Genomic DNA, 25,129 nt, shown 5'->3' on the forward strand with positions numbered 1-25,129 from the left:
CATTACGCGAGTATGTTAGCCAAAGCAAGCGCATAATGCTTGTTTAAACGAAAAGGTAAAGCGAAGTGTCAGTGTCAAAAGCCCAGCCCAATCTGATGAATCAGTGTAAACCAGGCCCAAGTCGGCCCATTTGTATCATCAAAATATGAATTATCCTTGCAGCTATTATCATCAATAGAAAACCTAGACAAGACAATATCTTATACCTGATACCTGTTGTAATAACAGCTGCATGGTACCCGATACTTGTGATATCTGTTACCCGGCACCTGTGATATCTAGGATCTGATACCTATGATACTCGTACAAGAGAATAGTTAATATGTCTATCTTGTTGCAACGGGATCCCGTTTTGTAGCAGTCCTCTTAATTAATTTACCGGTAATTAAAAAACAAACAACAAATTAACAACTCCCGCCACTCCCGCGGCGCGCGCGCCTAAATTAAGCGGGGCCGCATGCAATTGCAAGCTCGGTCGGATAGAGGGAAGCAGATATCAGAGGCTCGGAGAGATCGACGCGCGCGCGAGACATCGGAGGTCGCCGGCGCTGGCGACGACGACCGAAGACGATCAGATAATGCCGACCACCAAGTGCGCCGTCCCGCTGGTGAGCGGCGCCGCCGGCGGCGGGGGATCGGCGGAGCTGACGCGTCAGCTGTCGTCGACGCAGGCGAGCCCGCGGTTCAGCTTCTCGAGCGGCGTGCTGCCGTCGCTGGGCTCCCGGGGCGGCGGCGAGCGCCACGCCCGGCTCCGGCGGTTCGTCGTGTCCCCCTACGACCGCCGCTACGAGCTGTGGAACAACTACCTCATCCTCCTCGTCGTCTACTCCGCGTGGGTGACCCCCTTCGAGTTCGGCTTCGTCCCGGAGCCCGCCGGCGCGCTCGCCGCCGCCGACAACGCCGTCAACGCCTTCTTCGCCGTCGACATCGTGCTCACCTTCTTCGTCGCCTACACCGACCCCAAGACGTTCCTCCTCCAGGACGACCCCCGCAAGATCGCGCTCCGCTACATTACCACCTGGTTCGTCCTCGACGTCGTCGCCACCATCCCCACTGAGCTCGCCCGCCGCATCCTCCCGCCGGACCTCCGCTCCTACGGCTTCTTCGGCATCCTCCGCCTCTGGCGTCTCCACCGCGTCGGCATCCTCTTTGCTCGGTAACCTACCTTCTACGTATACGGGAAGTTTCTGATTTTAGAAGAAGTTGCAGCTGTCAGAATCTTTTCAAATAATTCAGCTTTTTTATCTATATTCTAATAAGTTATAGTTATACAATCTAGATGATGAATTAGAGGGGAAACTATTTTGATCCCTCGAGGGATGTCCACTCGTTTGCTTAAAAACTATCCAAATGGTTATGAGAAATTCTAGAAAAAATTGACAACATACGTACAACATATCTATACAACTCTACAAAATTTTAGGTCCAAACTCAACTCACACGTTGAGATATAAAAATGACAAATTCAATGTATGAATAGTAGCGCATTGTTTACATCAGCGTCCTCTTTGCTCGGTAAACTACCACGTATACGTCGTCACCTCTTAATCTTATGAGTAAATTTCTTTTTTTCACGAACGCGCAAAAGGATTGCACGTCAATATATTAGAAGAAAAAGAGTTTTAGTTACACGACGCAATCAGCCAGACTGGCTTATGTTAGGGGAAGGAAGAAAAAGCAAAAGAAGGAAAAACTAAAGCTTAGAGAAACTATGGCGGCTAAAAACAGACTTCAAGCAGTGGGAAGGGGCCCAGCCAGACTCCCAACAAATCCCTAAAAGTGGCAACGCCAGCTAAAGACTACAGATGGTCCTCTGCATGGACGGACTCCAGAACCACTGAGACCGAAGAGTGAGCGGAGTCGAAAACCCTAGAGTTCCGCTCCTCCCACAGACACTAAGAGACCAGGAGCACCAGGGAGTTGAAGCTGTCGCGGAGGTGCTCAGGTAAGCAGGCCCTGGAGGACGGTCACCAGTCCTGGAACCAGGTGCCACGGGGTGGGAGAGGGCAGACCAGCCAGGAGGCAACAACAAGTATTATGAGTAAATTTCATCTAACCACGAGTATTATGCTCTAAGTTATACAAAATCATAGAGATTTTCACACGTAAAATTTTATAAAATCACAATGTTAGATCATTTTGGCTTTAATCTATTATAATTTTGAGTTTTACAATCATATTATGAATTATTTATTCATCATTTAAATGTTACATCTGTATATATCAAATTCGTTAACGATGTGACTTTATGAAACTTTAAAACTATAATACTTGCATTATATGTCACGTGCAAACATTCCTATGGTTTTCTGCAACTTTTATTATAATTGGCGGTGTTTTACAAAATTTATTGTAACTTGAATTTCTTTCCATCTGAATTCAGTCTCGAGAAGGACAGGAAGTTCAGCTACTTCTGGGTTCGATGCGTGAAGCTCGTTTGCGTAAGTTACGCCAGGTTCAGAATCTGAAGAATCCTCAACATTTCAATCTTCAGAAAAAAATTGTCACCGTCGTCGTACTCGTACGTCGTCTTCTTCCTCGTGTCGTGGCGCAGGTGACGCTGTTCGCGGTGCACTGCTCGGCTTGCTTCTACTACCTCCTCGCCGACAGGTACCCTGACCCGACGAACACCTGGATCAGCGCCTACATGCCCAACTTCCACAAGGCCAGCATCTGGAGCCGCTACGTCGCCTCCATGTACTGGTCCATCACCACCCTCTCCACCGTCGGCTACGGCGACATGCACGCCGAGAACACCGGCGAGATGGTCTTCACCACCACCTACATGCTCTTCAACCTCGGCCTCACCGCCTACATCATCGGCAACATGACCAACCTCGTCGTCCACGGCACCAGCCGCACCAGGAAATTCGTCAGTAGTCACTCACTTTCTTTGATCGATCCATTGCTGACCTTGAAGAGTAGCGATTCTTTGGTGTTCTTGGTTCAGTATACTCTAGTACTCGAATCACATGATGGTTTCTTGGAGTGTTCTTGGTTTTGATCTTGTCTGAATTTTGGGTGGTTTTTGGTGTGTGAATTAAGAGAGACATAAATTCGTCAGTAGTCACTCACTTTCTTTGATCGATCCCTTGCTGTTCTTGATCAGCAGCAATTCTTTGGTGTTTCTTGGTTCAGTATACTCTAGTACTCACATCACATGATGGTTAATTTCTTGGTGTGTTCTTGGTTTTGATCTTGTCTGAATTTTGGGTGGTTTTTGGTGTGTGAATTAAGAGGGACATGATCCAAGCGGCGACGAGCTTCGCGCAGCGGCATCAGCTGCCGGCGAGGCTGCAGGAGCAGATGGTGTCACATCTGAGCCTCAAGTTCAGGACGAATTCAGAAGGGCTCCATCAGCAGGAGACATTCGAGGCGTTGCCCAAGGCCATCAAGTCAAGCATCTCACACCATCTCTTCTTTGGCCTTGTCCAGAATGTCTACCTCTTCGAGGGTGTCTCAAACGATCTCATCTTTCAGCTGGTAATTGATCTCAGTGTGATTATGTGAGTTTTGTTTATTGTTTCAATTCTTGTTGGATGTTCATGAGTTGTTGATATTTTCTGTGATTGTAATCTGAGTGAAGGTTTCAGAGATGAATGCTGAGTACTTTGCGCCGCGAGAGGATATCATACTGCAGAATGAAGCGCCTGCGGATTTCTACATCATAGTCTCTGGTAGTATGGTAAAATCACTCCCTATAACTTGTTTTATCATTGTCCATTTTCAAAATCTAAGCGATGATCTTGTAACAAAAAATAAATGGCAAAGTGGTTGTTGCTGATGAATGTAAGTGATGCAATTTACAGGAGTTGATAGAGCTTCATAATGGTATAGAGCAGGCAAGTGTATTAACTGTACCTTCCATAATTCAAAATCAGTTCATGAACAAATGCATCAAAAATACCAAATGCTAATTCACATTTTTTTTCTTTGAATGATCTGCAGCTAGCAGGGATGGCCAAGTCAGGAGATGTCGTCGGCGAGATCGGGGTCCTGTGCTACAGGCCTCAGCTCTTCACAGCAAGAACAAGATCACTGTGCCAGCTTCTTCGCTTGGACCGGGCCGCATTCCTCAGGATCATCCAGTCCAACATTGCAGATGGGACAATTGTCATGAACAATCTTATTCAGGTAAGCAAAATTTTCCGACAACGAAAACCGCTCCCAGCATCGAGAAAGGGGAAAATTCTGATCTATTCAGATGCTTCTTCTTCTTCTTCTTCCTTGTGATGTTTAGTATCTGAGAGAGAAGAAAGAAATTGCCTCCATTGTTGCTGTCGCAAAGGAGATCGATGACATGTTGGCCAGGGGCCAAATGGATTTCCCAATCACACTCTGCTTTGCAGCTTCCAAAGGGGATAGCTTCTTGTTGCATCAGCTTCTGAAGCGTGGATTAGACCCTAATGAATCTGATCATTATGGCCGCACAGCTCTGGTACACTAATGATTTCTTGTTAATTCAAACTTTAGATGCAACATTTGTTTTAAGCTTGTATGTTTTGTGTGTGAAATTAATCTGAAATTGACAGAGTGTATTGTTACTGAATTTGACAGCATATAGCAGCTTCTAATGGGAATGAGCAGTGTGTCAGGCTTCTGTTGGAGAATGGAGCTGATTCAAGTTCGAGAGGTATATGCTTTTCAAATTCAAATCAAGAATGCATACTCCAATTGTTTATACTATTTTCATGCTCAGTTCAAATTGTCATTTGAAAAAGAAAATTCTGATGAAAATTTGATCAAGTGATGTGCAGATCCAGAAGGGAGAGTGCCACTGTGGGAGGCGCTGTGCAGGAGGCACCAGACCGTGGTGCAGCTGCTGGTGGACGCCGGCGCCGACCTGTCCGGCGGCGACGCGGCGCCGTACGCGCGCGTCGCCGTCGAGCAGAACGACGCCGCGCTGCTCGGGGAGATCGTCCGGCACGGCGGGGACGTGTCCGGCGCGTGCTCCGGCGACGGCACCACCGCGCTGCACCGCGCCGTCCTCGACGGCAACGTGCAGATGGCGAGGCTCCTGCTCGAGCACGGCGCCGACGCCGACGCCGAGGACGTCAACGGCCTCACCCCTCGAGCCGTCGCCGAGCAGGGCGGCCACGCCGACATGCAGCTCGCGTTCGCGTCGGCGACGCGCCAGGAGCCGCGCAAGGCTCGGCCGCCACCGCCGGCGTCGGCGATCGTGCCGGTGCCGCTCCGCGACGGCGTGGACTCCTCGCCGTCGTCGTCGTCGCGGCGAGGGCGCACGTCCTCCACCTCCGCCGCCTCCGCGCGCAGCACGCCGCAGCGGATGGCCAACTTCCGCAACTCCCTCTTCGGCGTCATCTCCTCGTCACACGCGTTCCATCACGAAGGCGGATACAGGGGCGGCGGCGGAGGCGGCGGCGCCGCCGCCGAGAGGGAGAGGTCGTCGAGCTCGCCGCCGCTGGTGAGGGTGGCCATCTCCTGCCCGGAGTCGCGAGGCGGGAAGGATCAGAGCAGCAAGCTGGTGTTCATGCCGGAGACGCTGCGTGGTCTCCTCGAGCTCGGCGCGGCGAGGTTCGGGGTGTCGCCGACGAGGGTGGTGACGAGCGGCGGCGCCGACGTCGACGACGCGCGGCTCGTCAGGGACGGCGACCACCTCCTCCTCGTCACTGACAAGTGGGTCCCACCCCAAAAATCGTAGTAGGAATCAATAGCCGCCGTCCGATCCAACACTCGCGGCCCAGATGGAGGCCCGAGAAGATGTATCGATGTAACAATAGGGAAATTAGCAGAAAGGACCCAGAGAAAGTTGTATATTAATAGTGGGTTAAAATGGGATCGGAGAAGAAATCTCCGAATCCCCTTGCGAGCATTTTCTGACCGTTAGATCAACATCCGACGGTGCATATCACGAGAGCTGGTTCAGTTGTACAAGAAATACTACAAATTCTCCATTAGCATTCCAAACAAATTCTTAATTAATTTTATATATAAATGAGTCGTTTGGGAAAGAATTTTTGAAGGAATAGAAATGTGAGTACGGAAATTCCTCAATTTAGCATTGTCATATGGATTATGGCCGGTCAAATTAGGTTGTTACAACAATAATGTCACTATTCGATCAGATTAAGATTACGGAAGCTAAATTAGTTACAAGGTGAAAATGACACATCAGCATATTTTCCGGCTAGAGCAAAGGCATTTGGTGACGAACCCTTCCTAACCAAGATGACCTCAAACACTCTTAACACTTTGACACAAACATCTTAAAAAGGATTAATTGGTTACGGTGGTTACGCTGCCATGACCAACTTCTGATCTACCAATTCAATTCGACACGTCAACCACTCTCCCATCCCCCCTATATAAACGAATTCATAGCGCATTACAATCTTCATCATCAAACAGTAACAATTTCGAGTTAGAGTGAGACGTGACTGTTGACGTTTTTTTTTTATCAACACAAGATCACCGGACGATTTACGGTGCAATCAATTACACCGCAAAACAGTGACATGGAGCTCAACAAGGCGGTGGCCGTGGCGGCGGCGGCGATGGTCGCCGTGGTGGCAATGGTGGCGGCGCCGGCGTCGGGGCAGGCGGTGGCGGCGTCGTGCACGGCGTCGCTGATCACCAGCTTCACGCCGTGCTTCAACTTCATCACCAGCGGCGGCGGCGGCGGCGGCGGCAACGGCACGGCCGCCGGCGGCGGCGCGCCGACGGCGGAGTGCTGCCAGTCGGTGGCGGCGATGATCAACACGAGCGCCAGCTGCGCCTGCCTCGTCCTCACCGGCAACGTGCCCCTCGGCATCCCCATCAACCGGACGCTAGCCGTTACATTGCCTAAAGCCTGCAACTCCATGTCTGTTCCCCTCCAATGCAAAGGTAATAAACATCATCTCCGGTTTTTCATATTTGTTGTTAGAACAAAAAAAATTTAGGCAAAAGATTAATGACAAAGATAGTATATAAGTAATAATATATGCGCGAGAAAGGTTAAATTTAAAATGTGGCATTTAAAAGAAAACAAATTGTTGTTTTGCGCGAGAAAGGTTATCTTATAGAACCCTATGTTCCAAACGAGCCAGATGTGTATTTCAAAAGTTTATAAGATAGAGAAACGCTCAGGAGTCTTCCAGCTAGCTCCACAAGGTGGTGGGCTAGATGACCTGGGTTTATAGCCTCACCCCGTCTAATTATTTGATATTAGGTGATTCCCTAATATTTGTGTCTTTTAAATGGTTTATAAGATACGGTTAATTTATGTATTGTTTTTATTTTCAGATACATCAGCTCAGATTCCAGCTGCAGGAGTACCCGTTGCAGTTTCTCCGGCCATGCCACCACTGCGTAAGAAATATTTAGCCTGAATCCGCTCTAACTTCATCTGCAACACATGCCAAACAGCCCAAAATTTGTCAGAATTTTTACTGGTGATGGGAACTAAACTATCTATCATTTTCTTTATTTTGTCAAATTTACAGCGCCAAGTCCGCCGGAGTCGACGGCCGGTGCCGGATCGCCGACGGCGACGGCCACGCCGCCGGCGACGAGCCAGACGCAGACGAGGCCGCAGGTGGTGCCCAGCTCTGCACGGAGGGTCGCCACCAATGCCGGTTTTCCTGCGTTTCTGCTGCTGCTAGCTGCCATGCTGTTCTGAAAGCCTCAACTTCTCATCATCAGATTATTCATTTGGCTGTTGGTTGATTGACCAATCGATTAAATTAGTTTGTGTTATTTTGCTATAATTTTTGTGGCGTGTTTGAGTGTATCTGTGTATGTGCTGTTGTTTTGATTTGTGTAGGAGAATTTGCGTACGGATTGGTGCCATTGTGTACCAGTGGCTTGGATTATTGGTTGTACTGAAATTCCATTCTTTTGTGGGAAGTCATGAGCTGGGTAATATTATAGTAGTACATTATTTGGTGTCTTCAGTGGTGTTTGTTTAGTTTTCTTGAACTTCTATGGTAGATTTTTTTTTTTATAGAGAAGATAACTTCTACTGTAAAGATAAAGAAATATGTATGTTAGAGACATTTAATCTATGCCTAACTTATCTTTAAAAAAAAACATAGGCTAACATCTTTGATAAATGAATAGCATTCTATCAATCTCTAAGGTCTTGTTTTGAACATAGAGATTTTACAGGATTTTCATAGAACCTAACTCAATTATTTATTTTTTAAAAAAATATCTTTAAAATATGTTCCTCGGTTCTAAGTAAATTTGGGGATGTTCGGTTACCAGAGACTGTAGCAGCCGCAGCGACAACCTCACCTACCGAACAACACCAAAGCCTAAGCCTACATGGTAGACGGTAAACGGAAATTAAGAAGTGAATAACATGAAAAAAAAAAAGCAAGTATGTCCCCCATGAAAAATGTAGTGGCTGTGTAAACTGTAAAGTGGATCATGATACAAGTCAGGTCAAACGATAGCTTCAATGTTTAAAAAAATGTAATACTATCTTATATTTTAATGTATGACACCGTTGATTTTTAATCAAACGTTTAACCATTTGTTTTATACAAAAAATTTATGTAATTATCATTTATTTTATTGTGACTTGATTCATTATCAAATGTCCTTTAAGCATGACACAAATATTTTTATATTTACACAAAAATTTTGAATAAAACGAATGATCAAACGTTGATAAAAAAAAGTCAACGGCGTCATACATTAAAATACGGAGGGAGTACTTGCTTAAGAAAATGGGATGCTGCCTAAAGCTTTGAGTTGTAAGATTAGATTTGGAACCAAACAAACAACCCCCAACATCCATCCGGTCGAGTCAAATTAGTGGTTGCAACAAACATAACAGCAAAAGAACAGTGAGATTCCCATGTTGCTTTTCAGCATAGCAAGAACAATCCACTGGAGTGACTACACACGGCTCATCTGCTACCCTGAAATTTACACGCAGAAGAATGAATACCCAGTAGAAACCTGAACATTTTTTAATAAATATAAACTGCATTTTTATGTACAGAAAAAAAGATGATGTCAACATGGTTCATACTCCTATTTCACACCAAGAATTATCAGAGATCATCCGATGCGTCCGTTGTGCATGGTAACCTTATGAACAAATTACAGAAAGAACAAGAATATGAGAATGCTACTGCTCTAAAAGCAAACCACGTTGCAACTTCTGCTACTGCTTATGGATGTAGTATCATGAAGAAGAAGAAGAAAAAAGGGAACACACATGAATGATTTATCCGACCAACTGAAAACATGGGAGATGTGATGCCACTGCAACAAAAGAATGAATTATATAGTGACTTTGCACATTTCATATGTTTTTGTGTGCAACTTCCAGAATGGCCGGTGCTTTATGACTAAACCAAGACAAATTACACTAGCCATAAGTTGATAAGCCTGCTTTCTGTAAAGATGATTGGCTTCTAGTTTGTGTAAAAATTATTGTCTGCTTTACGACCAGCCTCCCTAACTAAAAGTACTACTAGCAAATTTGGGAGCTTTATTTTGTATGCTAGCTGTTGTTTCTTTTTAGAAAAGGAAATTAATGAAGGGTTTCAGTTTTCCTGAATGCCTGAAAAATCCTGTATATTAATAATATTCAAATCACTTGCTCTTGTTTCTTCACGGAAGTGCGTCTAGAAGAAACAGTAATTCCAAACTTTGACCTTGTGGTTTCAGGCAGAAAAGTATACGATTTTTCCAGGCCAGTAATTACTGCTACTGATCCGTAAAAACCATCCAAATTAAAAGGACAAGAAATCATGTTATGACACGCATACCGTTGCTAATCTCTTCCAACACGGCAGAGACCAGAAATCCAGAATTGGCTACCTTTGCGTCAAAAAAAAGAACTGGCTACCTAATCTGAATACTCCAAACTTCAAAGATGTACTCCCTCCGATTCCATATTAATTGACAAGATTGAGATCAAACTTTTATAACTTTGACCATCAATAACTTTAAAAATATTTAGTTTAAAGAAAATAGAACAATATATATATATATATGTCTTTTAAAGTACTATAATAAAAGTAAACATGCATTTATTTATTATATATATTATAATATAAAATTAAGATTAAAGATATATCTTGTAGACCGTGTCATTGTCCAAAACGTCAATTAAAATGGAATCGATGGAGTACTGCATTTGCTGATTTTTGCTTGTCTGAATTCTGAACAGCTGTCTGGCCTCTGAACAAATAACAACTCCTTCAAGAGAAGATTTTTCTTTTAAATGGCATTTTGATTGGCGAGATTAGGAAGATTCAGCTCACCAACCTGACCCAACCCTGCATTGCTGTCTCGCAACTTTCCTTGGTTTCCTCCCCTATAAAAACGACACAGATCGAGCACAAAAAGGCACAGATTTATATTCAGAGTTTCAGACACCAAGAGCATCTTGTACCACCTACGCAGAGTTTTGTTTGCTTGCTTGTTTGCTTGTCAGTGTCAAGAATGGCAGCGAGGGTGGCGTGGATCGGCGCGGCGGCGGCGGTGGTGATGGTGGCGCTGATGGCCGGTGGCGCGGCGGCGCAGACGCCGTCGTCGACGAGCGGGTGCACGCAGACGCTGCTGAGCATGTCGCCGTGCCTCAACTACCTGACCGGGAACGAGACGGCGCCGTCGGCGTCGTGCTGCGGCAAGCTGGGCGAGGTGGTGAAGTCGCAGCCGGAGTGCCTGTGCGTCGCGCTCAACGCCGACACGGCGGCGCTCGGCCTCAGCATCAACCGCACCCGCGCGCTCGGCCTCCCCGACGCCTGCAAGGTCCAGACGCCGCCGGTCAGCAACTGCAAGAGTAAGTAGCTCGCGTTCTCTCCTCTCGGCATCTCGCCGCCATTTCTTGGTCTCCGACGAGCACGAGATAGCTGACGAACACCTTCGCCGCGTGCGTGCAGGTGGCGCTGCTGCTCCTCCTGCAGGACAGACGCCGACGACTCCGGCGGGGACAGGGTCGAAGGCGACGCCGGCGACGCCCGTGGGCTCCGGCGTCGCGCCGCTCCGTATCTCGCCGGTGGGGATCCTCGCCGGCATCGTCGTCGCCGCCGTCTACGCCGTCTCCGCCGTGTGAGCTCGACGTCGACGACGAACCCGGCAAGCCTATCACCGTCTGTATCAATCTTGATCGGTGCACGCATTTGAGGATTTCGATGTGATGTGAGCATGGCACGCGTGCGTGTAGGAATTCGTTACGGATTTGAGCTGTTCTTCCTCCGTTGGTTTATGCTACTGCTGCTCCCATTTGTGCCACGATCAGAGGAGCTTGTTTGATTATCTTTTTTTTATTATTATTATCTAGGATTGATTCATCACTTCCATTAATTCTGAATAAAAACTTGTATTTCTCCCTAATTTGATTCTTGTGGCTGCTCCTCTTCCCAATCCGACAAGTTTGCATGCACTGGCTTTTTCCTGAAGATAATCTTGCATTAATCTAGTAACTGAAGCTCCATGGATTGCCATATCTTGTTCTTGCCAGAGACCCAGACAAGCTTTACCAGTTCTTCTACCAACCACATGATGGAAAAGGGAAAGCAGAAACTAATCCAGAATTAATCAATCAATTAATTAATTGGGTTTGGTAATTGGTAAACTGAAGAAACTTTTGACCTAGTACGGCGTGAGCAGAGTCGTTAACAACGACCACAAAAAAAGAAGAAGAAAAAATAAAAGTACATCAGAAATTAATTCAGGATGCTTGCGGCGGCAGCCGGCAGGTGGTAACTGAACCAACTCCTTGTCTCCCGTCGTCGTCGTCTTCTCCGGGAAGATCGAGCTGACGAAGACAACGCCATGGCCGGGGTTCTCGCGTGGCCTCCTCGTCGTCGGCGGCGGCGGCGGCGGGAGGTGAGGGAAGAGGGAGACGTGGAGGAGACGAACGGGGTTGTGGGGTGTCAACTCCTCTTCCTCTCCACGACTCTCTCACACAAGAATTCAGGTAGTTTCGTCGATTCGATCCAACCGGATCAAGCGCCGCCGCCGCCAATTTCTTCGATAAGTAAAACCGAGTCAGGAATACAGTTTAGTATTTATCTCTCTCTCACGGCCAGCTCATACAGTTCTTTCCCCTATTACAAGAAAGAGCCTATTCTACCCACATGGGCCCCTTATAGCGAGGATTGGTCTTCTTGGGCCGGCTGGACTTCTTCAGTGCATCAGCTTCTTGGTTTGAATTACCTCCTCTCGCCAGCTCCGTCTCCTTACGAACAGGCTCACCCTTGTCTTGTTTTCCAACAGATGAGGCCTTGACAAGCTCCTCTCCTTGAGAACTGGCTTGCCCCCAAGCCAGTGCCATTGGAAAGCGTTGCTGGAGATCGACCCCGTCCTCCCAAGTAGCATCTGCTGCAACAGAGTCAGACCAATGGACAAGAACTTGAGAAACAGTTCTGTTACCTTTCTTGACAACACGCTGATCCAGAATTTGAAGGGGGTAAACAGCTGCCTTCAAAGACTGAGGAAACTGAGCTTGTATAGTGTGTCTGAACCCATGAGCAGCTTTCAACTAGGAGACGTGGAAAACCGGATGGATAATGCTATCATCTAGCAACTGAAGATGATAAGCAACAGTACCAACCTTGGCCAAAATTGGAAAAGGACCATAGTACTTAAAGGCCAGTTTGTGGCAAGCTCTGTTAGCAACAGATTTCTGCACATAGGGCTGTAGCTTTAGGAAGACCAAGTCTCCAACCTGGAATTCTCTGAATGTCCTATTCTTATCAGCGTGAAACTTCATCTTTTGATGGACACGGTTGAGGTGTTGCTGCAATATTCAGACATAATTCTCCTTTCCTGTAGCCACATATCCAGGTCAGGAATTGCACATGCCTCCAGTGTGATGCCTAGCTGCAGAGGTTTGTGGCAATAGAGGACTTCAAATGGTGTTTTGCCCAGGGCTGAATGGAAACAGGTATTGAGGTATTGTACCAGTACTCAGCCAAATGAAGCCATGTAATCCACTTAGAAGGAGCTGCATGAGTGAAGCATCGAAGAAACATTTCCAAACATTGGTTCACTCTTTCGGTCTGACCATCAGATTGTGGATGATAAGCAGTACTAAGGTGCAATGCAGTTCCAGATTTTGTAAACAGGAACTCCCACAGCTTACTGGTAAAAATCTTGTCTCGGTCAGAGATCAGTACCTTGGGCATGCCATGCAGTTTGTAAATGTTCTTCATGTAAGACACGGCAACATCCAAGGCCGAGAATGGGTGTGACAGTGGAATGAAATGTGCATAGCGAGAAAATTTGTCCACCACTACCAGAATGCAATTGAATCGCTCTGATCTTGGTAGTCCCTCGATGAAATCAAGAGAAACAATCTGCCAAGCACCTTCTGGAATTGGTAATGGCTGAAGAAGCCCAGGGTACTTGGCCAAGTCTAGTTTGGCTTGTTGGCAAATAGCACAATCCTTGGTCCATTGTTGTATCATTTTCTTCATTCGCGGCCAAGCAAACAATGCCTTGACTCTTTTGTAGGTCACAGGAAATCCCGAGTGACCACCTATCGGACTGGCGTGTAGGGCAATAACCAATTGCTGCTACAATGGTAAATTATGACCGATCCAGATTCGACCCTTAAATCACAGCACACCTTGTTCCAACTTAAAGTGCTCCCTAGCATCAGGATTCAATGCTAATTCAGTAATTAGTTGCTTAGCATGTTCATCTGACTTATAACCTTGTACTACAGTTGTTAACCAAAGGGGCTAGCATTCAGAGATAACCCAGATTTGATCAGGTACATCTTCATCTCTCCTGGACAAAGCATCTGCAGCTGCATTAGATGTTCCCTTCCTGTAACAAATTTTGTACTGCAATCCTAGCAGTTTGGTGAAGGCCTTGTGTTGCCAGGGTGTGTGTAATCTCTGGTCAGTAATATGCATTAGGCTATGATGATCTGTCAGAATAACAAATTCGGCATGCTGCAGATAAGACCTCCACTGATCAACAGCTAGTAAGATAGCTAAATACTCTTTCTCATAAGTTGACAATCCCCTTGTCTTCGGGCCAAGTGCCCTACTTACAAAAGCCACTGGATGCTTGTCCTGAGACAGTACTGCGCCAATTCCCACATCACATGCATCTGTTTCAATTGTGAAGGTTTTAGAAAAATCTGGTAATGCTAGGACAGGGGCACTCACTAAAGCTTGTTTTAATGCCTGAAAAGCTTGATCAGCCTGCGAGGACCATTGAAAGGAAACACCCTTCTTAAGTAACTGGGTTAGTGGTTTACTGATAATCCCAAAGTTCCTGACAAACTTCCTATAATACCCAGCTAATCCCAAGAATCCTCTCAATTTCTTAACTGATACAGGCACTTTCCAATTGACTACATCAATTATCTTGGAAGGATCAGTAGTGGCCCCATCCTTTCCAATAATATGGCCTAGATAAGCGAGTTGTTGTTGTGCAAAAGAGCACTTGCTCAACATCACTTTCCATTGGTGACTTTGCAAAAGCTGCAAAACTTGCTTAAGGTGCTGCACATGATCTTCCAGTGTGGGACTGTATATCAGTATATCATCAAAGAATACCAGGGCAAATTTCCTCAAAACTGATGCCAAGGTGTCATTCATAGCCTTTTGGAAGGTAGCTGGGGCTCTAGTTAAGCCGAAGGACATCACTCTGTACTCATAATGGCCAGAGTGTGTCTGAAATGCTGTTTTATGCTCTTCTCCAGGTTGTAATCTGATCTGATGATATCCAGCCCTGAGATCCAATTTAGAGAAATAGGCTGCACCAGCTAACTCATCAAGCAACTCATCTATGACTGGTAATGGATATTTTCCCTTGATAGTTATTGCATTTAGATGTCTGTAGTCAATACAAAGTCGCCAAGTTCCATCCTTCTTCTTGACTAGCAGTGCTGGAGAAGAAAAAGCACTATTACTATTCTGAATGACACCTGACTGCAACATTTCAGAGACTTGCCTTTCAATCTCATCCTTGAGTGCTGGGGTGCATCTGTATGGTCTGAGGTTTACAGGATTGGAACCCTCTATTAATGGAATCTTGTGATCACAGCTTCTTTTTGGAGGTAATCCTGTTGGTTCCCTGAAAACATCCTGGTATTGATTCAAGACTTATTGTACAGCTTCAGGTATTTCTGCATTATCAGTCTGTTCTGCTTGCTGTATCTGCAGAAGATGCATTACTGAGTTGCTTTTCATTAATGCCTTGACTTGTGAAGAAGAAATCAAAGCACACTGGTTGGTCTGGGAGTGGATGCCATTAATCTTAATAGTTTTACCATTCAATGAGAACTCAAACCATTTTTGTACCCAGTCAACCTTCATAGGGCTAAATTGCTCCAACCAATCCATTCCTAAGATGGCATCATAACCCCCAAGTGGCAGCACTCTGAATTCAGACTTGAAGGGACACCCTTGTAGCCACCAATGGCAATCAGGTATTACTTTAGAACATTGCAAAGTACCTCCATCAGCTATCTTAATCTGCACTGGGCGATTTAATTGCTGAACTCCTTCTAATTTGCTGGCTACTTGATCATCTATGAAAGAATGTCTACTGCCACTATCAACTAACATCAGAAGCTCAGTGCCCTGAACCCAGCCTCGCACCCTGATAGACTTTGGTGCCTCTGCCCCTGTTACAGCCTGACTTGACACAGCCATTAAAGTTCCCTCAGCCTCAGCTATAATATCCTCACCATCAGGATCATTATCTTCCTGCAAAGCTTCTAATAATTCCTCAATAACATGCAGTTGAATTGTAGGAGCACACTTATGATCTCTTCCCCACCTTTCACCACATGTAAAACATAATCCCTTAGACTTCCTGTATGCCTTCAATGAGGAGAGCTTGTCTTCCCTGAAATTGCTCTTAGCTGTTTCTGGTGTCTTCTTCTCTTCATACACAGCAGGTCTAGGAGATAGTAAAGGAACAGGAAGTGGAGCTGAGTTCTTGGTAATAGATTTCGCAGGAGTAGATATCTCAACTCTTCTGGTTCCCAGCATAGCCTCCTCCTGTAACAAAGCCAGGGAACAAGCAGTATCCAGATCCTGGGGACGTTGTACCATAATAACAGTACAAATAGCATCCTTAAGGCCCTCTACAAACTTAGTGACAAAGTACACCGGCTTCAAATCACTATCATAGGCTATCATCTGGTGCATCAGGCTATCAAACTTCTCTACATAATCAGTCACACTCCCAACTTGCCTAACATGAATGTACTGTCTTATCAACTGTTGGTGTCTATCTCTAGAAAACTTAGCACACACCTTCTCACACAACTCCACCCAAGTGACTCCTATCAATTGAGACCTGACTGACTGTAACCAAAACGAAGCATTCCCCACAAAGTTCAAGGTGGCTATCCTAACCCAATGTGCAGCATTCACTCCATAAGTGTCAAAATAAGCCTCACAGTTCTCTCTCCACATTTGTGGGTTATCCCCATCAAACTGTGGGCAAGGCACGGGTGGTAAACCAGAACTCACTCCTACTGAATTTCCTGTGAGGGCAGATCGCATTGCAGGATCATGAAAGTAAGGTGCAGGAGTGGAGAAGGAATTCTCGTTCGTACCATTGGCCGGGGGTGGTGATTGGGAACGCATCCCCAACACCTCCGCCCGTAGATCAGCTGCATTGCGGGCGCCAATTTGGCCGGCGGTTTCAGATGTCAGCTCCACCTTGCCCGAAGCTTGCAGCTGGTCTAGCTAAAGTTACAAAGCGCCAACTGTTGACGCCAAGTCGGTCACCTTCTTCTCTAACTGCGGCCTCCATGAATCAACTGCCGTCTTGAGAGTCAGCATGTCAGAATGAGAAGCTTTCTCCAGACTCACCAACTTGGTCTCAGTTTCTGAGATCTTCTTCAAGATCAGATCCAATTTGGCCTCGTTCTCCATGATCTTGAGCGTCTGCTTGGTCTGATACCGTGGCTTTTCCAGCTTGATCAAGGTATATCCACTCCCTAGTTCCAATCCAGCAAACCGAGAGGGGCAAGTTTCCTTTTCGCGGATTTCAGTTACAAGAACCGAATTCCAATCCCCACTCGGAACACTTTTGCTACCGGATCAGGAACAATAGCGGAGTGGTGGCTCTGATACCAGATTTTTGTCAACTCCTCTTCCTCTCCACGACTCTCTCACACAAGAACTCAGGTAGTTTCGTCGACTCGATCCAACCGGATCAAGCGCCGCCGCCGCCAAGCCGCCGCCAATTTCTTTGATAAGTAAAACCGAGTCAGGAATACAGTTTAGTATTTATCTCTCTCTCACGGCCAGCTCATACAGTTCTTTCCCCTATTACAAGAAAGAGCCTATTCTACCCACATGGGCCCCTTATAGCGAGGATTGGTCTTCTTGGCCGGCTGGACTTCTTCAGTGCATCAGCTTCTTGGTTTGAATTACCTCCTCTCGCCAGCTCCGTCTCCTTACGAACAGGTTCACCCTTGTCTTGTTTTCCAACAGACGAGGCCTTGACAAGGGGGCCCACGTGTCAGCGAGAGCACGGCCTCGTAATGGCCCAAATAAAAGCCCATATAACTCCACCTAACCTGCCGGTACGATGGCCCATCTAATCGCTGGATGAATCGACGAAATTTTGTACTCCATTAGACTGGGTACGGCGATTCCAATTTGAACAAAAAGTCAGAAAGAATTCCAGTCAGGCTATGACTCAGATCATGTTTCAATTAATTTGGCTTTACTGAATGGCGACTAGAAAGAAGATTAAAAAAATTACTGGTCGATGAGCTTCGATGTATAGCAGTAATGGTTGGATAGCTAGCTAGCTCGATCGATCGTCGATGGCTTTGCTGCCGTGTTAATATAACCGCTAGGTAAAAATTGGTTTCGGTGTTCGGAGTCCGAACAGTAGTATGTGCCGTTCGGGCCGCCCAACGATAGATGGGCCCTCGGTTACTTATGCCACTGGGAATGAGGTCACCGAAGGTACCTCAATTTAACACCGAGATTTTCTGAGATCCCTCAACAATAAAATCAGAAATGTGCACCCCTAAACTCCCTCAAACCATTCAACGGAGGTCCCTCAGCAGTATTTTTGTCCGGTTTTACTGACGTGGCATCCTAGTTAGCAAAAAAAAATTTAAAAATTACGTGGTGCCCACATGTCAGCTGCATGCTAGTCTCTTTTCCTTTTTCTCTTCTCTTTCGGCGTGTGCGCACCGCGGCGACCTCTTCGCCTTAGGCCGGGCGGCAGCGTGCGCCTCGACCCAGGCAACTGCCAAGAGCGTCGGCGGTAGTAGGCGGCGGAAAGGGACGGCGGCGGCAAACGGTAGGCGAGCGCGGCCGCAGAGGGCGGGCGGCGGCGCGCGGCCGGAGCAGGCGGAGGGGCGGCGTCGGCGGCTGTAGGCAGCGGTTTGGGCCCGGGGACACGAGGAAGAAGGCGCCGTCGAGGGCGCGCGTGCCGGCGTAGAGCGTAGCGAGGGAGCCCGGCGTGGTGACGCCGTGCCTGGCGAGGACGCACGCGGCGAGCCCCGCGGGCACGCGGAGGAGGCCAAACTAAACTAAGTTTGTAAAAAAAAAAGCACATTAAATATATTTTAATAATATATTTATTTTGTGTTGGAAATGTTATTATAATTTTTCATAAAATTAGTTAAACTTAAAATTGTTCGAGTAAGATAAGTTAAAACAACTTGTAGTATGAAATAAATAGACGGAGTCTTCTGGATAAGAGGTTAAGGGGGAAAAATAATGAATTTGCATGCGATAGAAATCCATATTGCTTTCAATATATATACCTAACAATTAGAACTAATATATACACCCTCTCCCGTTAAAAATATTAAATTATTTTTGCTTTCATAATTTGATTTTTTTATGGAGTGTCTATGTAACGTACATGTCTACTGCGCCCTGACACAGGCACACGACACACATCCGTATATGCACGCTAGTTGCCGGTACATACTTGTATTAGAATGTGTCACATCTCATATTAGATTTATTCTTTTGGGATGAATGGAAGCATATGGAGCACGTTAATATAATACATATGTGCAGCTTTCCAAAAATTGGACACCATGCGTATGCCACACCTTACTTTATCACAAGTGTGTCATGCCACACAAAGTAATAGCAATTTATTAATCATAAGTGTGGTTAAGTTTGACAAGAAGTCAAGGCTGTGTTCGGGTGGTGTGGTTGGGAACTCACCTCCCGCGCATGCAAGACGGAGCGACATATTCTCTTATAATTAATTAAGTATTTACTTTTTATATAAAAAAAGTTAGATTAATATGATTTTTTAAAGCAACTTTCGTATAGAAACTTCTTTTTTTTTTTTTGACAACACACACTATTTAGCAGTTTAAAAATGTGCACGTGAAACATAAGAAAGAGAAGTTGGGAACACACCGGAAAGAACACAGCCTAGTCTATGGCGCATAGGCCCACCACGGACTAGCAAAATGAGGCATGGTACAACTGTGGTAACCAAACACTGTTCTAATAAATTGTGACATGTGTGATGTGTGAGAGGTTTGGCATGACAACCATTGATAGCCAAGCAATCAACCCCCATATGATCCCACATGCATCACGTACATACTACTCTGTCCTATAAAAAGGACTAATTTTAATTACAAATCTAGACAAATACGTATTTAGGTTATTTAGTTATAACTGGTTTTTATCAGACGGCCGAAGTATCTACAAGGTTGCAACTCCATCAATTTTCTAACTTTGTACTAGCTAGGAGCTTCCATGTATATGTATATATATATATACATATATATATATATATATATATATGTACAACATATATATACATATATGTATATACATATATATATATATATATATATATATATATATATATGTGTGTGTATCAATAACCATATCTCGTACTCCCTCCATTCTAAAATATAATAACTTTTGATTGGATGTGATATATTCTAATATTATAAATATGACCTAGTTAGATGAGACATATTCTAGTACTGTACAAGGATATGTTCCATCCAATTACTATATTTTGGGAGGGGGAGTAGTATATTATACTCGTATAGGAGTACGTACGATCGATGTGATTGTTGTATCTGCATGCGTCTGTGCTGTCACGTCTGAATTAATTGATCGAAGCGCATGTCTGTATATGTAGCTCATAGTAGGTGTATGTCGTGTATATTAGTAATCACTCCATATTTTAAGAAATGACGCTGTTGACTTTTTTTCACATGTTTGACCATTCGTCTTATTTAAAGATTGTATGCAAATGTATAAGATATAAATCACACTTAAAGTACTATGAGTGATAAAACAACTCATAACAAAATAAATTATAATTACGTAAATTTTTTGAATAAGATGAATGGTCAAACATGTGAGAAAAAGTCAATGGCGTCATCTATTAAAAAACGGAGGTAGTATTAACTTGTTGCACATGTCGATCTGTATAAATATATGCGTGTTCCACGGGTTGGTTCATCTTGTCGTCAACGGCTTCTCGTGTCTTCTTTGCAGAGAAAAGAGAGAGAGAGAGCCTTGAAAGGTCAATGCTCCCGTAAGTTCATCTGCCTCATCACGTACGGTCGTACGTACGAACAAATTAAGTTCCAGTACTACAGTATATACGAGTATATATACGAGTAGCAAAATGTCCATACGATGCACTGGATAAAATTGATCGCGATAAATTATACTTCTTTCTTGGTTTTGAGCCCCATTACTTCGTTCCTTTTCAGCCCGCCTAGTCCGTCACCTCCCTCGAGAATAAGTTCACCTTGTGACCCTCAAAAGTGATCGAAATCTAATTCGCAACCCTAAACCATAAAACCGGATATCTCGATCTCAAACTCTTAAAACCGGTGCAATTTGACTCCCATGACGGTTTTGGAGGGCGGTTTCGCTGATGTGGCGCCTACGTGGTAGTATTGACTCGGTCTCCTTTCCACGTGGCGTTGATGTGGCGCTTAGGTAGCGTTAGAAATAAAAATTATGTGTGGGACCCATTTGTCATTCACCAAAAATATGTGTGGGACCCACTGACATGTGGGGCCCACATAAATCATCCTCTCCTCATCCTCCCCCTCTCTTTCTCTTCCGTTCGCTGTTCGTGCGCTAGCAGGCGGGCCCCGCTCGCCAGGAGCTTCTTCTACCTCTGTCCGTCATCTGTTCATCTCTCCCGTGAAACTCAAGCACTGCCGCCTCCGTTGATCTCCATGCCCTATCGTTTCTCCTCCAAATTAATTGCAAAAATCGGTTCCTTATGTAGTGGAAATCAATTTCCCAAACAAATCCCACTTAATACCGCACTAAATCGCCCTCAATCGATTTCTTAAACCGGTGTCTTCACCTAGGGGAAGCAGCGCAGGTCTCCGCGCGTGGACGCCGACTCGATCTAGTGGTGGTGGTGGTCGCCAGATGGGCGGTAGAGGCGGTTGTAGGTGGCCACGTTGACGAGGTAGATCCCGAAGGCGACGATGGCGATGCCGAGCCTCGGTGTGGTGTGGCGCAGCTGGTTCCCCACCATCGGGTGCCTCCTTCACTCGTCCCGCCGCCGGAAGAATTCCCCCGTCGCGTTCAACCCCTTCCCCGCCATCGCCGCCGCCGCTCTCCTCTCTCTCTCTCTCTCTCCTTGACGCGCACTGCACAGCCACACACACACACACACCCCAACACGAAAGCCCAAGTGGTAGTAGTATGCAGATTGGAAAAGGGAGGAAGAGAGATATATAGGTGGAGCCTGCCGCCGCCGCCACCTCCGGCTCCTGACCGCCACTGGCCCACCGTCCCACGGCTGCCGCTCGCCGAAGGTTGATGAAGACAGAGAGAGGGGAGGATGAAGAGAGGATGATTTATGTGGGCCCCACATGTCAGTGGGTCCCACACGTATTTTGGTGAATGACAAAAAGGTCTCACACATATTTTTTATTTCTAATGTCACCTAAGTGCCACATCAGCGCCACGTGGAAAGGAGACCGGGTCAATACTGCCACGTAGGTGCCACGTCAGCGAAACCGCCCTCCAAAACCGCCGATGGAGTCAAATTGCACCGGTTTTGAGACTTGGGGGGTCGAGATATCCGGTTTTGTGGTTTAGGGTCACGGATTAGATTTCGATCACTTATGAGGGTCACAAAGTGAACATATTCCCCTCCCTCAATCTGCTCGGCCTGCCTTTGTTTGACCTAGCCCACAAGTGGAACTGCAGGCCTAACTCGCACAGACTATCGTCTTCAACCTTCGGAAAACAGTCTCGTGCGTGTACGATACCGAAGCTGATCCTTCCAAAAAAGGATGAATGTTAAATAGAGATTAAACCAGGTGAATTAAAACCAAATTTGTCGACGTTTTATGTCACGATTCCGGTATTTGCATAGTATGGGGATCGTTGGTACTAGGGTATACGCGAGACTGAGGTAAAAGAGACCAAGATGAGGATTTTTATACATGTTCGGGCCCCTGAATTGTCAGGTAATAACCCTACATCCTGTTGGCCGAAGCCGGTATTACTCTTATTCACCATAATCGCATCAGTACAATATTTGGGGTAGCCTATCTAACTGTTGTCGACATGGCGGTACAAAGGTCTGACTCGTAGTCGAGAACAGGATAGAATTTTTTTGGGTGTCATATCGGATGTTTGACCGGATGTCGGAAGGGGTTTTCAAACACGAATGAAAAAACTAATTTCATAACTCGCCTGGAAACCACGAGACGAATCTTTTGAGCCTAATTAAGGCATCATTAGCACATGTGGATTGCTGTAGCACTTATAGCTAAACATGCACTAATTAGGCTCAAAAGATTCGTCTCGCGATTTTCATGTAAACTGTGTAATTAGTTTTTATTTTTATCTATATTTAATGCTCCATACATATGTCAAAGATTCGATGTGATGTTTTGGGGAAAAAATTCTGGGAACTAAAAACATGCATGCACATATTTGCCGCTACTGTAGCTCGCTGGAGTAGTAGTAGCAGGAGTGAGAGGAGGGTTTCAATAAAAATCGCTACTGAGCGGTTTACCGAAATCCTATCAAAAACTGATAAAAACAGATGACTTTCAATAAACACAGTAAAAGATCGGCTAATATCGACCTATTTTCTCAAATCGAGACCTAAGGATGTGTTTAGTTTACGTCAAAATTAAAAATTTGATTGAAGTTGGAATGATGTGACGGAAAAGTTAAAAATTTGTGTGTAGAAAGTTTTGATGTGATGAAAAAGTTAAAAGTTTGAAGAAAAAGGTGAGAACTAAACCAGGCCCTACCAGTTTCAAAAAGACCACTCAGTTTTCAAAACTCGGTCGGTTATGTGAAGTACTTGCTCCCTCCGTCTCATAAAAAACCAACCAGTATCGAATGTAACACGTCCTAGTACTACGAATCTAAACACAACATATATATATATATACGTATACATATATATATATATATATATATATCCAGATTTATCGTGCTAGAATATGTCATATCCAATTTTAGATTTATTTTTTTATAGGATAGATGGAGGACTGGAGGAGGTGACAGCTGACAAGAAAGCAGCAAAACAGGCGTCGGCATGGGCTCTCTCTCCTTTCTGTCATGCCTCTGTCTGTGTTGCGTCACCGGTGGCGTCAAGCACGTACGCATATGCAGCTGCCTCTGCCTCACTGGCTAGCTGCAGCCGGCCGGCGTGGCCGGCGAAGAAGTGGCCGTTTAATCGCAGGTCTCCCCTGCCGGCCATGGCGCTAGCTATTAGTACTACCAGTACTATAGTAGCATAGTAGCATAGCTCCCTCCGTTCTAAAATAAATATATTTATTATTTATTTAATTTATCTTAAATAAGAATAATTTTAGTTAATCCTTATGCCGAAGGTTATGAAAATTAAAAAAATAAATGTGTTAAGAGTGAATAAAGTAAACAATAATTGTATTAAAATTTGATAAAAACAACGGTAATATATATTAATATATGTATGAAAAATAAATTTATTTTAGAACGATATCCATGTCCATGTCCATGCGTGCATCCACCTCCGAGGCAGAGCCAAGCCAAAGCCAACTTCAGTTGCTTTTGACACCAACCTGCCACCTGTCGCTTGCCTCAACCACGTTGTACGTTGGATTATAGCTGTTGTGTACTATTGGCCTAAGCAATTTTCAATCACCTTGCGGGGATAGCTCAGTTGGGAGAGCGTCAGACTGAAGATCTGAAGGTCGCGTGTTCGATCCACGCTCACCGCAAATTTTGTTTTGTTTGATGTGCACTCTGAATTTCTCAAATTTTGTTTTGTTTGATGTGCACTCTGAATTTCTCAATTTTTGTTTTGTTTGATGTGCACTCTGAATTTCATTTTGTTTTGTTTTGTTTACTGATGTGCACTCTGAATTTCATTTTGTTTTGTTTTGTTTGATGTGCACTCTGAATTTCATTGTTTTGTTTTGTTTCTTCTCCTGATGTGCACTCTGAATTTCATTGTTTCGCTTTTTTTTTCCTGATGTGCACTCTGAATTTCATTTCCTCTTGCTTGACGTGCACTGAATTAAGCATCGTTTTTCTTGCATTGATCGATGTTTTCCCATCTCTGTACTGAATTAAGCACAAGATCAAGTGTAACCAGGCATTGTTGTGCAGCAGCATCTCCCTTTTCTTCTTTTTTCATCCCTCTCGATGAGTGCACCATACAGAACACAGGCATTGTTGTTGCTGGCCGTGTTCTGTTCTGAAAATCTCTGAAACGAGGCTCTCTGCAAGAAGATGCAGGCAGAGGTAGGCAGAAGATGCAGTAAATGTTTTTGGAGCACAACAATGGCTGCTCTGCTCCTACCTGTCCCATCCTCAATCTCCACGCCCATGGCTCCCATGGGCGCCATGCTCGATGTTTTGCTGCTCCTCTCACCTGAAAAACTCTCGTCTTCTTCGATGCACACAAGCCACCACCACCCTGCCCTTTGCCTCCTCTGCAATAAGCTGCTTGCCTGTGACGGCAGATCAGGCATTCATGCGTTGCCCAAGGGCCTCTGATGCCCACCTGTGGCTTAATCCAATCTTATCAGCACAAGATCATGGCACATTGGCACCAGATTGTCAGATTGATGAACATCACAATGCAAATGTTTCAGATAGTATTTAGCACAGTGCCTGACGGTTTCATGTTGATCAGAGGAAACAAGATGGGAGTTGAGTTCAGGGTAATAGCAGCAGAAGCAGCAGCAGCAGCGATGCAAAGAACAGCATTAGCAAACTGACAGTGATGCAGATGC

The 25,129-nt window shown here is 45.3% G+C and overlaps 3 protein-coding genes and 1 non-coding gene across 4 annotated transcripts; all 4 read left to right on the forward strand.

Annotated features, from left to right (window-relative positions):
* Positions 1-507: 507 nt before the first annotated feature.
* On the forward strand, positions 508-5,923 carry LOC127780013 (potassium channel AKT3). Its single transcript, XM_052306973.1, has 10 exons — positions 508-1,156; positions 2,384-2,441; positions 2,555-2,872; positions 3,238-3,483; positions 3,587-3,685; positions 3,810-3,842; positions 3,949-4,134; positions 4,241-4,438; positions 4,558-4,633; positions 4,758-5,923. The coding sequence occupies exons 1-10, from the start codon at positions 579-581 to the stop codon at positions 5,660-5,662; spliced, it is 2,697 nt and encodes an 898-aa protein (XP_052162933.1). The 5' UTR covers positions 508-578; the 3' UTR covers positions 5,663-5,923.
* Positions 5,924-6,377: 454 nt separating this feature from the next.
* Positions 6,378-7,877, forward strand: LOC127780104 (non-specific lipid transfer protein GPI-anchored 20-like). Its single transcript, XM_052307055.1, has 3 exons — positions 6,378-6,846; positions 7,246-7,311; positions 7,446-7,877. Exons 1-3 carry the CDS (start codon positions 6,477-6,479, stop codon positions 7,619-7,621), a joined length of 612 nt encoding a protein of 203 aa, XP_052163015.1. The 5' UTR covers positions 6,378-6,476; the 3' UTR covers positions 7,622-7,877.
* A 2,359-nt stretch (positions 7,878-10,236) lies between these two features.
* Positions 10,237-11,301, forward strand: LOC127779583 (non-specific lipid transfer protein GPI-anchored 5-like). The gene is made up of 2 exons (XM_052306395.1): positions 10,237-10,747; positions 10,848-11,301. Exons 1-2 carry the CDS (start codon positions 10,408-10,410, stop codon positions 11,018-11,020), a joined length of 513 nt encoding a protein of 170 aa, XP_052162355.1. The 5' UTR covers positions 10,237-10,407; the 3' UTR covers positions 11,021-11,301.
* Positions 11,302-24,036: 12,735 nt separating this feature from the next.
* Positions 24,037-24,109, forward strand: TRNAF-GAA (transfer RNA phenylalanine (anticodon GAA)). The gene has a single exon. It is a non-coding gene; the product is annotated as a tRNA-Phe (tRNA).
* Positions 24,110-25,129: the final 1,020 nt, after the last annotated feature.

The sequence above is a fragment of the Oryza glaberrima genome, chromosome 7 (assembly GCF_000147395.1).
Source record: "Oryza glaberrima chromosome 7, OglaRS2, whole genome shotgun sequence".
NCBI classification, from domain to species: Eukaryota; Viridiplantae; Streptophyta; class Magnoliopsida; order Poales; family Poaceae; genus Oryza; species Oryza glaberrima.